Here is a 12,426-nt window from a genome sequence, read left to right on the forward strand (position 1 = left end):
AACCATCCGATTTCTCAATCTTTTCCCCACCTCTACCCCGTTTCTACTCCACAAAACCGCCATTGTCATCATGGCCCGTTCTCAATGAGCTGCCGGGCACACCTCCCAGACGGGGTGGTGGCTGGGCAGAGGAGCTCCTCACTTCCCAGTAGTGGTGGCCGGGCAGAGGCGCCCCTCACCTCCCGGACGGGGCGGCTGGCCGGGCAGAGGGCTGACCCCCCCACCTCCCTCCCGGACGGGGCGGCTGGCCGGGCAGAGGGGCTCCTCACTTCCCAGTAGGGGCGGCCGGGCAGAGGCTCCCCTCACCTCCCGGACGGGGCGGCTGGCCGGGTGGGGGGCTGACACCCCCACCTCCCTCCCGGACGCGGCGGCTGGCCGGGCGGGGGGCTGACCCCCCCCACCTCCCTCCCGGACGGGGCGGCTGGCCGGGCAGAGGGCTGACCCCCCCACCTCCCTCCCGGACGGGGCGGCTGGCCGGGCGGAGGGCTGACCCCCCCACCTCCCTCCCGGATGGGGCGGCTGGCCGGGCAGAGGGGCTCCTCACTTCCCAGTAGGGGCGGCCGGGCAGAGGCGCCCCTCACCTCCCGGACGGGGCGGCTGGCCGGGTGGGGGGCTGACCCCCCCACCTCCCTCCCGGATGGGGCGGCTGGCCGGGCGGGGGGCTGACCCCCCCACCTCCCTCCCAGACCGGGCGGCTGGCCGGGCGGAGGGCTGACCCCACCACCTCCCTCCCGGATGGGGCGGCTGGCCGGGCAGAGGGGCTCCTCACTTCCCAGTAGGGGCGGCTGGGCAGAGGCTCCCCTCTCCTCCCGGACGGGGCGGCTGGCCAGGCGGGGGGCTGACACCCACACCTCCCTCCCAGACGGGGCGACTGGCCGGGCGGGGGGCTGACCCCCCCACCTCCCTCCCGGACGGGGTGGCTGGCCGGGCAGGGGGCTGACCCCCCCACCTCCCTCCCGGACGGGGCGGCTGGCCGGGCGGAGGGCTGACCCCCCCACCTCCCTCCCGGATGGGGTGGCTGGCCGGGCAGAGGGGCTCCTCACTTCCCAGTAGGGGCGGCTGGGCAGAGGCTCCCCTCTCCTCCCGGACGGGGCGGCTGACCGGGCGGGGGGCTGACCCCCCCACCTCCCTCCCAGACGGGGCAGCTGGCCGGGCAGAGGGGCTCCTCACTTCCCAGTAGGGGCGGCCGGGCAGAGGCGCCCCTCACCTCCCGGACGGGGCGGCTGGCCGGGCGGGGAGCTGACCCCCCCACGTCCCTCCGATTTCACAAGTATTTACCTGGCAACATGATGAGCCATATGCTGTTTCTGTCTTCCCCATTCTTGAGAGTTTCAGACTTCACCGTTCTATACCCTGTCACTTCTCCTCTGATGCCAGCCCAGGACTAATCTTCACATCTCTGGATCCCACCTGGACCCATTTTTCTCACATTTCCATCTGCAGTGGACTCCAATACTGGCATATGAATTTTGTATTAGGAAGTGTGTACACATTGCTAAGCCATACCTGACCAACAGCTGCTTTGTTGTACTCGTATTTTCTTGTGACACACAAACAAGTGTATCTTTGTTGTACTTGTATTTTCCTGTGACACACAAACAAGTGTATCTAACAGAGGTATTACTCCATGGAAATAATTGCAGAAACAGAATGTTGCCTTTAGGCTGAAGATAAGTCTTCTTCATATTACTGGGTTAGAATGATTACAGAATGTAGGGGGCCACATGATGTGAAGGAACCAACAATACATGCACTACAGGAAGCAGAGGCAATTCCTTCCTGTGCAAACATCTAAAGGACCTTCATAAAGCATGTGGGTGCTATATAAAAGGATATGTCTAGGCCCAAGTAAATATAAGTACAACAAAGCAGGTATGGCTTAGTAATACTTCCCTTCGGAAGTACCTTGCGTTTTACCAGCATTTTATTTCTTTTAGGTTGTTGGTATGGAGCAAAAGACGAGACACCTTCTAAGCAGACCCTTTCTATACAACAGGAGTCCCCACTCAGGACACATTGGACAGGTGTATGTACCAAGAAGGTCCACCTCTGGGGAATGTGTGGCCCTCTCCTGGGAGGTATCTTACACCAGGGAACACAACACAATCAGAAATTGAATGGGTTTGGGGCATATGAAAACAAATTGGATGACGATGCAAACCATCATCAAGACCAGAAGCAGCACATTGGAGAGAAATCGTACAGAAGCAATGCCAAGGGAACATCTTTTGTAAAGAACTGTAAATTCCATATGTCACATGAGCCATTTATCTTTCATGAGGTTGGGAAAGACTTTTTGTCCAGCTTGAGATTACTCCAACAAGAGGACATTCACACTTCAGGGAAGTCAAACTTTGAAACTAAGCATGGGATACCCCTTCAGGGTGGAAAAACTCCTTACATCTGTGGAGAGTCCACAATACCCTTTAGCAACAAACACTCACTTGTCCTTCACCAGAGACTTCTCCCTAGAGAAGGACCTTATGTATGCAGTGATTCTGGGAAATTCACTAGCAAAAGTAATAGTTTTAATAATCATCAGGGAGTTCACACTGGAAAAAGACCTTATCAGTGTGGACAATGTGATGAATCATTTTGGTATAAGGCCCACCTCACTGAACACCAGAGAGTTCACACTGGAGAAAGACCTTATGAGTGTGGAGAATGTGATAAATCTTTTAGTCATAAGCACAGTCTTGTTGACCATCAGCGAGTTCACACTGGAGAAAGACCTTATGAATGTGACGAATGTGGGAAATCTTTTAGCCATAAGCGCAGCCTTGTTCACCACCAGCGAGTTCACACTGGAGAAAGACCTTATCAGTGTGGAGAATGTGGGAAATCGTTTAATCACAAGTGCAACCTCATTCAGCATCAGCGAGTTCACACTGGAGAAAGGCCTTTTGAGTGTACGGCATGTGGGAAGTTATTTAGGAGTAACTCCCACCTAAAGGAACACCAGAGAGTTCACACTGGAGAAAGACCCTATGAGTGTAAAGAATGTAGGAAATCATTTAGGTACAAGTCACACCTCACTGAACACCAGAGAGTTCACACTGGAGAAAGGCCATATGAGTGTAGAGAATGTGGGAAATGTTTTCATCAAAAGGGCAGTCTCATTCAACATCAGCAGATCCACTCTGGAGAAAGGCCACATGAATGTGGAGAATGTGGGAAATGTTTTCATCAAAAGGGCAGTCTCATTCGACATCAGCAGATTCACTCTGGAGAAAGGCCACATGAGTGTGGAGAATGTGGAAAGTGTTTTCGTCAAAAGGGAAACCTCATTAAACATCAACGAGTTCACACGGGAGAAAGACATCATGAGTGTTGAAAATTTGGCAGATCTGTTGGTAAAAAGAGCACCCTCATTCAACATTCGTGAGATCACACTGGAAAGCGCTTATGAGTGTGGAGAATGTGCAAAATCATCTAGCCAAAAGGTTGGCCTCATTCAACAATAGCAAGATCACACTGGGGAAAGGCTTTCTGAGTGTAGAGAATGTATGAAATCCTGTACATAGAAGTTTTACCTCACTAAATACCAGAAGGGTCACACTGGAGAAAGACCCTATAGTTATGGGGAATTTGGGAAATTACCTAACAAGAAGTCCCACCTCACTGAACACTACTGAGTTCACAGTTGAGAAAGGCCATGACTGTAGGGAATTTGTAAAATTATTTAGCCAGAAGAGCTGCATTACTATTCATCAGATAATTTACAATGGAGAAAGGCCACATAATAATTTCTCACATAATAAATGTGAGAAATCATTTCCACACAGCTCTGTGCTCCATGTTCGTAAGAGTTCACACTGGACAAAGCCTTATGAGAGCAGCTAGTAGAAAATCCTTTGTGGGAAAACTCTGGTTTCATTAAACACAGGAGAGTTCATGCTAGAGAAAGGCCTCAACAGTGTAGCAAATATGGAAAGACATTCACTAGAAGCTCTGCCCTGCAAGTTCACACTAGAGAAAGCCCTCAGTGAAGTAAATTTGGAAAATTGATTAGTCAAACCTTTATGCTCCTTCAAAATCAGAGTTCACACTGGATCAAGGCTTTATGGTGTGACAAATATGGCACATTCTTTATCTAAATGTCTAACATATTATGCACAGACAAGCTCCTGCTGTGGAAGTGCCTTTTGAGTGCAGAGCATTTGCGAGGGCTTCACTCTTCTTTCACTGGATACCAGAATGTTGACAGGAGAAAAATAACATAGATGTGTGGGAATATTACTTCTTGTCCAGTGTAACTGTGGGAGAGAGCCCTTATGAGGACACCATCAACCTATATTGAATGTCATATGTCCAATAGCTGCATAAATTCCAGGTATATGGGAGCTGTATTGCATTTCTTATCCTGCGTATGTCCTTGCCAGATTTATTTCATTCTTAGGTCTCTGGCAAAAGCCATTTCATCTCTACCACTTGGCAGGTACCTACAGTGCATCACTCATGCACTCCATCATATTCCAGAAAAAAAGTTCAAGTTGTCTCCCATTCAGCAGTGGGATTTTTGAGTAGCCTCTGCACTCGTTCCTTTCTCATTTCTCTATGAAGAGTTGGGCCATGGACCTGACTCAGTTCTGGCCTAGAGCAGAAGTGTCCAATCTTTTGGCTTTCCTGGTCCACATTGGAAGAAGAATTGTCTTGTGCCGCATATGAAATACATTAATACTAATGATAGCTGATGAACTTTTTTAAAAAATCACACAAAAACCCTCATAATGTTTTAAGAAAGTTTACGAATTTGTGTTGGGCTGCATTCAAAGCTGTCCTGAGACACATGCGGCCCACAAGCTGCGGGTTGGACCAGCTTGGCCTAGAGAATTTTTCTGATTACTTGACAAGATGGGCTGTCTTTCCTAGGAATCTCATGATTGTCATGATTCTTAAAATGGAATTTTCCAGCCTCTAACTCACCAACCCAAGTACAAGCTGCCTCTCATTATTCTAGTTTCTGCTATGATGAAGTCCTTATTTAAGCTTCCTTCAATCTTGGGAATTGTATTGACTGTATTGTGTGAATTGTATACTCACTGCATTGTGTGTCTTAGATACAACATGGTTCTGGTACCATGAAGGATTCTGGTACCATGAAAGTTTGTTGGGGTTACTAAACTGTGTGACTCTTAGGGAACAGTATGAAGGCAGAATATAGCTCTGCATTTGTGGCCTAGTTTGGATGGCTGCCTGAGGCCTCCAAATAAAGACTTCAGGGCTTTGTGATCTTTATTTTTAGATGAAATAGTGCAATAATATGTGTTTTCATAAATCAACCTGAGTAGGGGACAGTTTTAGTGACACACTTTGGTGCTTCTGAGAACAGCACAAAATTATTCTCTTGTTTATAACGGATATTGCATTCTGCTCAGTACTGGTGAGGGAAATCTGTTCTCAAGTCCTACAGTGCATTCATGTGTCCTGAAGTCCAGAATTCTGTAGGATAGTGTCCTACATTATAAGCCTGGAGGAAGAAATCATAATTCTTTAATTTTTATTTTTTTAGGGACATGATGTCACTCTGAAACTCAGGCTGGAATACACTGGCATGGTCATACCTCACTGCGGCCTCAAACTCCTGGGCTCAAGTGATCCTCCTGCCTCAGCCTCCCGAGTACCTGAGATTAGCCCAGGTAATTTAAGAGTTTTTTATAGAGATAGGGTTTTGCTATTTTACCCTGACTGATGTTCAACTCCTGGCCTCAAGTAATCCTCTAGCATACGCCCTTGAAAGCACTAGGATTACAGGTGTGAGCCACCATGCCCAGCCCAAAAATAATTTTTGTAGAATTAGCATTTCTAGGTAGTGAAGCAGACTGCAACAGAATAGTTGGGATATACTTTTTTTAAAAAGGCATCCACAATGATTCAGTCACTATGTCTGTGATGGACAAGCAGGTACAGAAATTTTCAGGACCTCCATAATTATGAATGTAGTGTAACTTAGGTCATTGTCAGACTAAATCTAAAGGTTTTGTGGATTTCTGTAGCCTATCTGGGCTGCATACCAAAAAGCCATCCCTGAATTAGTAGGAGGAAGAGGATAGGGAGAAAGGAAATCTCTTAGTCCAGTGATGTGGCCTTTGCAACCAGCCAGCATTCCAATTTAATCAGGTGATTAAATGATCTTCCTGGCTCCTAAGTATTTGGTATCACACAGGCTAATTGCCCCCCTTAGGGCGTGATGAGAGTTAGGAGAGTCAATGTAAAATCACATAACCTATTTGTCAAAAATAATGTTAAATCCAGATAGTTCTTTCAAATTAAATTTTTAAAGCTGTAATAAGACTGGGCATGGTGACTCATGCCTGTTATCCCAACACTTTGGGAGTCCAGCGTGGGAGTATTGCTTGAGGTAAGAAGTTTGAGACTAGCCTGGGTCCCATAGTAAGACCCTGTCTCTTAAAAAATAAATACTATCTTTCTCTCTGGCCTCTCCATCCTCCAGACAATCACTGAATTACAATATTTGCTTAACAGTAGATTAATGTCAATTTTCTGGAATTTTATATGACTGATATAACATGTTTCCTCTTTTCATACCTGAGTACTCTCCTGAGCCCTATTTATTTAGATGTTCTTCTTTTTTCTTTATTATTATTTTTATTTCACATAGCAGGGATGCATATTTTGACATTCATCAATCATGATATATGAGTAGTTCATTCTTTTTATCTTAGAATATGACATGCTATGGAAATCACTGTATTTGAATTCATCTGCTTATGGATATGTTATTGCTTCTTATTTTTGTCTGTTAGGAATAAAACTGCTTGTTAAGCACATTTGAATGCAATTCTTCATATAGATAAGGTTTCATTTCTCTTGTTTGAATGCCTTGGTGTGCAGTGCCCAACTCACATGGTAGATGAATGTATACCCCTCTCCCAACTCCAGGCCGCACAGCTTACAGCTCCAAGAGAGACTCCTTCCCTCCACTTGAGGAGAGGAGAGGGAAGAATAAAGAAAACTTTGTCTTGGAACTTGTTCCAGCTCAGCTACAGTAGGATAGGGCATCAGGCTGAGGCCCCTATTCTAGGCCCTAGCTCTAAATGACATTTCTAGATATACCCTGGGCTAGAAGAGAACCCACTTCTTTGAAAGGGAGGATCCAGTCCTGGGAGCATCCATCACCTGCTGACTAAAGAGTCATTGGGCCCTGAATAATCAGCAGTAATACACAGGCAGTACTCACCATGTGCCATTGGTGAGACTCAGACGCTGGCTTCAGGTGTGACCCAGCACATTCCCAGCTGTGATGGCTTTCAGGAATGACTCCTGCTTGAGAAACAGAAGAGTAAAGAAGACTTTGTCTTACAGCTTAGATACCAGTTTGGCCACAGTAGGGTAGAGCACCAAGTAGGCTCTTAGGGTCCCTAATTTCAGGCCTTGGGTCTTGGATGGCCAGAGGAAAGCCCACTGCCCTGAACAGTGTCCCAAGCCTGGCAGCACTCACCACAAGCCTGTGAGTCCCACAGTCCTGGACTGGTGAGGACCATGGGGAGAGACACCTCTGCTTGTGAAAACAGGAGGGAAGAGTGAGAAGGACTTTGTCTTATGGCTTGGTTGCCAGTTCACCTGCAGTAGAACACCAGATAGATTCCTAAGGTTTCCCACTACAGGCTCTGGCTCGCAGATGGCTTTTCTGAATGTGCCTAGGATGGGGAGGAGCTTGCCACTCTGAAGGGAGGACATAAACCTCGCTGGTTTTGCCCCCTGCTGATTGTAGAGTCCTAGGGCCTTGAACAAACATGGAGTAGCCAGGAAGTGGTCAGTATGAGCCTTGGGCAGCACCCAGTTCTCTGCTGGCTACAGGTCTGACCCCACATAGTCCCATTGGTGGTGGCACAGGGGTACTTGTGTTACTGGTCCTCCAGCTAAAGGCAGCTCAGCACAAAGAAACTTTGGAAACCTGCCAGCAGGAGACTCAGTGACCCCCATGAACACTTGAGCTGGCAGGGAGAGCTGCTTAGAGAAGTGGTAGGGACAGAACTCCAGCCAGTGCAGAGCCCAGAGGATTTGGGGTGGGAGCATCTCTAGTGGAGCACAGCTAGACACGCCCATATTTCAAGGTTCGCCTTGCTTCCCTAACACACTTTAGCCCTAGGGAAGTCAGACCTGATCAGTGCAGGACATTCTTGCCGATAAGTTGGGGATGGTTGGACCTGAGCACCTCTTGGTCAGCTGGCCTCTCCCAGGGCTCCAGGCTACCCACACCTGCTTGCAGTGCGACCTCGGTTGCCCAGGTGGGGTCCCTTATGGGGGTGTACATCATAGCTCCTGTGCTGGTGAACTGCAGTTGAGAAATCCCATAGTCGTGCAACAGCCCACCTGCACCTTCCCAAAACTGCGGCCTCTCTGAGACACTTTGCCTGCATGCATTCACCTATGGCCACCCCCGACATTGCTTTGCCAGCATATGTGCACACAAGTGGACCTTGCCTTCTCTTTTCCACCAGCATGCGTGTGCATGTGCACCCTGTCATGCTACAGCTGCCAGTGTGAGCACACCTCATCCCCCCAACTTTTCGCTGCACCACCATTGCTGTCAGAGCATTTGCGATCCCAGAGACTGCCAGCCCGCACCTGCCAGCACCCCACCCCTGGACCAGCACAAAACTACACAGACCAGCAGACACACTCCACTCACCAGTATCAGCTGCTACCCATGTGAATGCATGCACAGAGGGTACAAACAGTCCTGCACCTGCCAGCACCTTGCCTCCATATTAACACCACTGCTGGTGTGAATGTGTACTGGGACATCAATGGAACCCCCTTCCCTACCCCCCCATGTTGTGCTGCCACCACCAGCACTGTGAACACTCACGTGGAGGCTGGCACCCCTACACCCACCAGCACTCCATCGCAGCCAATAAACGTACACCCCACCACTGCCATTGCTGCTGGCATGTGGGAACAAGGATGGATCCTGCTGCCACCATCCTAAGCACTGGGGCTGGCACTGCCCTTCAGAGTGTTGTTACCAATAGTCTGGGAACAACTTGACCCTCCAGCATGGCAGGTTTCTGACCTCCAGGGATCATAGGACAAAGCTGGATGCCTGATACCAGGCCCCGTGTATTAGAGCACACAGTCTAGCAGTCCTGAGCTGAGCCTTGGACCCCTAAAATGCTCCAGAAATTAAGACAGTTGACTGGAGCCACATTATACCACAAACTCTTAAGGGTACCAAAAAGGATAAAAGAAAAAGAAGTCCATCCAACGTTCAGCAACTTCAAAGATTGAAGAAATATCAGCCAACAAAGATGAGAAAGAACCAGGGCAAGAACTCTGGTAACCGAAAAAGCCAGAGTGTCTTCTTACTTCAAAACAACCACACTAGTTCCCCAGCAGTAGTTCCTAACCAGACTGAGATGGCTGAAATAACATAAATAAAATCCAAAATGTGGATAGGAATCAAGATCATTGACATACAGGAGAAAGTCAAAAACTAATCCAAGGAATCTATTGATTACAATAAAATAATACAGGAGCTGATAGACAAAATGGCCTTTATAAGAAAGAACCAGACTGACTTAATAGAGCTGAAAAATGCTCTACAAGAATTTCATAATGCAATCACAAGAATTAACCGCACTTTGGGAGGCCAAGGTGAGCAGATCGCTTGAGGCCAGGAGGTTGAGACCAGCCTGACCAACATGGCAAAACCCTGTCTCTACTAAAAAAATAATAATAATACAAAAAATTAGCCAGTTCTGGTGGTATGTGCCTGTAGTCCCAGCTGTTTGGGAGGCTGAGGCACGAGAATTGCTTGAACCCAGGAGGCAGAGGTTGCAGTAAACCGAGATTGCACCACTGAACTCCAGGCTGGGTGACAGAGTGAGATTCCGTCTCAAAAATAAAAATCAAAAAAAGAGAGAATGCTGAATATGGGATCCAGTCTCTTTTGTCTTGTAGGATTTCTACTGACAGGTCTGCTGTTAGCCTGACAGGGTTCCCTTTATAGGTGACCTGTCCCTTCTATCTAGCTGCCTTTAATATTTTCTGTTTCATTTTGACCTGGAAGGATCTGATGACTATGTGTCTCAGGGATGGTCTTCTTTGTAGTATTTTGCAGGGGTTCTCTGCATTTCCTGAATTTAACGTTGGCCTCCCTAGCGAGGTCAGAGAAATTTTCATGAGTGATATCCTGAAATATGTTTTCCAAGTTGCTTGGTTTCTCTCCCTGTCTCTCAGGCATGCCAAAGAGTCATAGGCCACTTTATATAATCCCATATTTCTTGAAGGTTTTCTTCTGTGTTGTTTTTTCTTTTCTTTTCTTTTTTTTATTTTGAGACTGAGTCTTGCTCTTGTCGCCCAGGCTGGAGTGCAATGGCACAACCTCGGCTCACTGCAACCTCTGCCTCCCTGGTTCAAGCAATTCTCTGGCCTCAGCCTCCCGAGTAGCTAGGATTACAGGCGCCTGCCACCACGCCCAGCTAATTTTTGTATTTTTAGTAGAGATGGGGTTTCGCCATGTTGGCCAGGCTGGTCTCAAACTCCTGACCTCTTGATCTGTCCGCCTTGGCCTCCCAAAGTGCTGGAATTACAGATGTGAGCGACCGCACCAGGCCTGTTTTTTATTTTCCCTGAGTTGTTTCAGAGAGCCGGCCTTCATGCTCTGAGATTTTTTCCTCAAGTTGGTCAATTCTTGTTTTTTTTTTTTCTTTTTTTTTTTTTTTTGAGATGGTGTCTCACTCTATCGCCCAGGCTGGAGTGCAGCGGTGTGATCTCAGCTCACTGCAAGCTCCACCTCCCGGGTTCATGCCATTCTCCTGCCTCAGCCTCCCGAGTAGCTGGGACTACAGGCGCCCGCCACCACGCTTGGCTAATTTTTTTGTATTTTTAGTAGAGACAGGGTTTCACCATGTTAGGCAGGATGGTCTTGAACTCCTGACCTTGTGATCCACCCGCCTTGGTCTCCCAAAGTGCTCGGATTACAGGCATGAACCAATGCGCCCGGCTCAACTTGGTCAATTCTGTTAATTCTTTTTTTTTTTTCTTTTTTTTGAGACAAAGTCTCACTCATGAGGTCTGGATCAAGACCGCTTTTCGGGTGACAGTGTCAATTGTCTACAGACTTAGGGAAAATTTTAATGGCCACACCAGTACAGATACAGGTGGCTCCAAATAAACCACTTCCCAATATTAAACAGTATTCATTGAAGCAGGAAGCTATAAGCTGGGTATGGTGTTGCACACCTGTAGTTTCAGCCTCTGTAAGCAGACAGGGAGGATCTCCATGGATTATAGGAATATAATCAACTTGAGCAATTACCCTGTTTTACAGCCTCCTCCCCTTCTGCCTGTACCTCTCCAAACCATGGTTTGAATGCAATCACCTTGTTGGGCTAAAACAGCTCCTGACAGACCCCAAGCAGTGTAGATGAACCCAAGTTAACTTTCCTTATTAACATGCTGAAGTCTCCACTCTGGAAGGAGCTATAGCTTCATTACCATAACATGCTTTCTATGTGCTGGTATGACTCACTGCATCTGTGCAACTGGGACCCCAGTTCTACATGCACTGATGCACCTTCTCCCATCACCATTATACCATAAAACTCTCCTGTTACTTGTCCTCAGGGAGACACGGCTTTGGAGAATACTCCCAGTGTCCTCTTTACTTGAGCCAAGTAATAAAAGTATTAATCAATACCTGTGTTCTCTGGCCGGGCGAGGTGGCTCGTGCCTGTAATCCCAGCACTTTGGGAGGCTGAGGTGGATGGATCACCTGAGGTGAGGAGTTCAAGACCAGCCTGGCCAACATAGTGAAACCTCGCCTCTACTAAAAATACAAAAATTAACTGGGCATGATGGTGGGCGCCTGTAATCCCAACTACTCCAAAAGCTGAGGCAGGAGATTCACTTCAACTGGGGAGGCGGAGGTTGCAGCGAGCCAAGATCCCGCCATTGCACTCCAGCCTGGGTGACAAGAGTGAAACTCCGTCTCAAAACAAACAAACAAACAAACAAAAACCTGTGTTCTCATGGAAAGTCATTGGTTATGCACCAGGTGAATGAACCTGGTATTTTTCAGGTAACACTACTCAGGATGCTGAGGCAGGAGGATCCCTTGAGCCCAGGAATTTGAAGCCACCCTGGGCAACATAGGGAGACATCATCTCAAAACAAGAAGCTATAATAGGAATAAAACAAATAACCAAAGATTACCTTGAAAAGGGATTGATTATCCCTTCCACCAGTCCTAATAGTCCCATCTTCCTGACACAAAACCTCACAGGAAAGGATGAAGATTTATACAAGATTTGAGAACTATTAATACTACTGTGATTCGGCCGGGCGCAGTGGCTCACACCTGTAATCCCAACACTTTGGGAGGCCGAGGCGAGCAGATCACGAGGTCAGGAGATCGAGACCATCCTGGCTAACATGGTGAAACCCCGTCTCTACTAA

The 12,426-nt window shown here is 47.8% G+C and overlaps 2 protein-coding genes across 7 annotated transcripts in view; both read left to right on the forward strand.

Moving 5' to 3' along the window:
• Positions 1-12,426, forward strand: part of ZNF776 (zinc finger protein 776) — a 61,517-nt gene that overhangs the window by 6,284 nt on the left and 42,807 nt on the right. For 2 of the 6 annotated variants that reach the window (XR_010132073.1, XR_010132074.1), the window contains exon 3: positions 1,938-5,639. Coding sequence is in view for 3 of the 6 variants with exons in the window: in XM_004061562.5 (XP_004061610.2) it covers positions 1,938-3,334 (1,397 nt within the window). In the remaining 3 variants the exon portion in view is untranslated. Of the gene's footprint in view, positions 1-1,937; positions 6,792-12,426 lie in introns of those variants that run through there. The other 4 variants (XM_004061562.5, XM_055370812.2, XR_010132075.1 and 1 more) reach the window with 3 other exon arrangements.
• ZNF586 (zinc finger protein 586) overlaps positions 5,573-12,426 on the forward strand; it is a 49,661-nt gene continuing 42,807 nt past the window's right edge. Inside the window, exon 1 of the mRNA XM_063701725.1 lies at positions 5,573-5,639. The gene's annotated coding sequence lies outside the window, so the exon portion shown is untranslated. The remainder of the gene's footprint in view (positions 5,640-12,426) is intronic.

The sequence above is a fragment of the Gorilla gorilla genome, chromosome 20 (genome assembly GCF_029281585.2).
Source record: "Gorilla gorilla gorilla isolate KB3781 chromosome 20, NHGRI_mGorGor1-v2.1_pri, whole genome shotgun sequence".
NCBI classification, from domain to species: domain Eukaryota; kingdom Metazoa; phylum Chordata; class Mammalia; order Primates; family Hominidae; genus Gorilla; species Gorilla gorilla.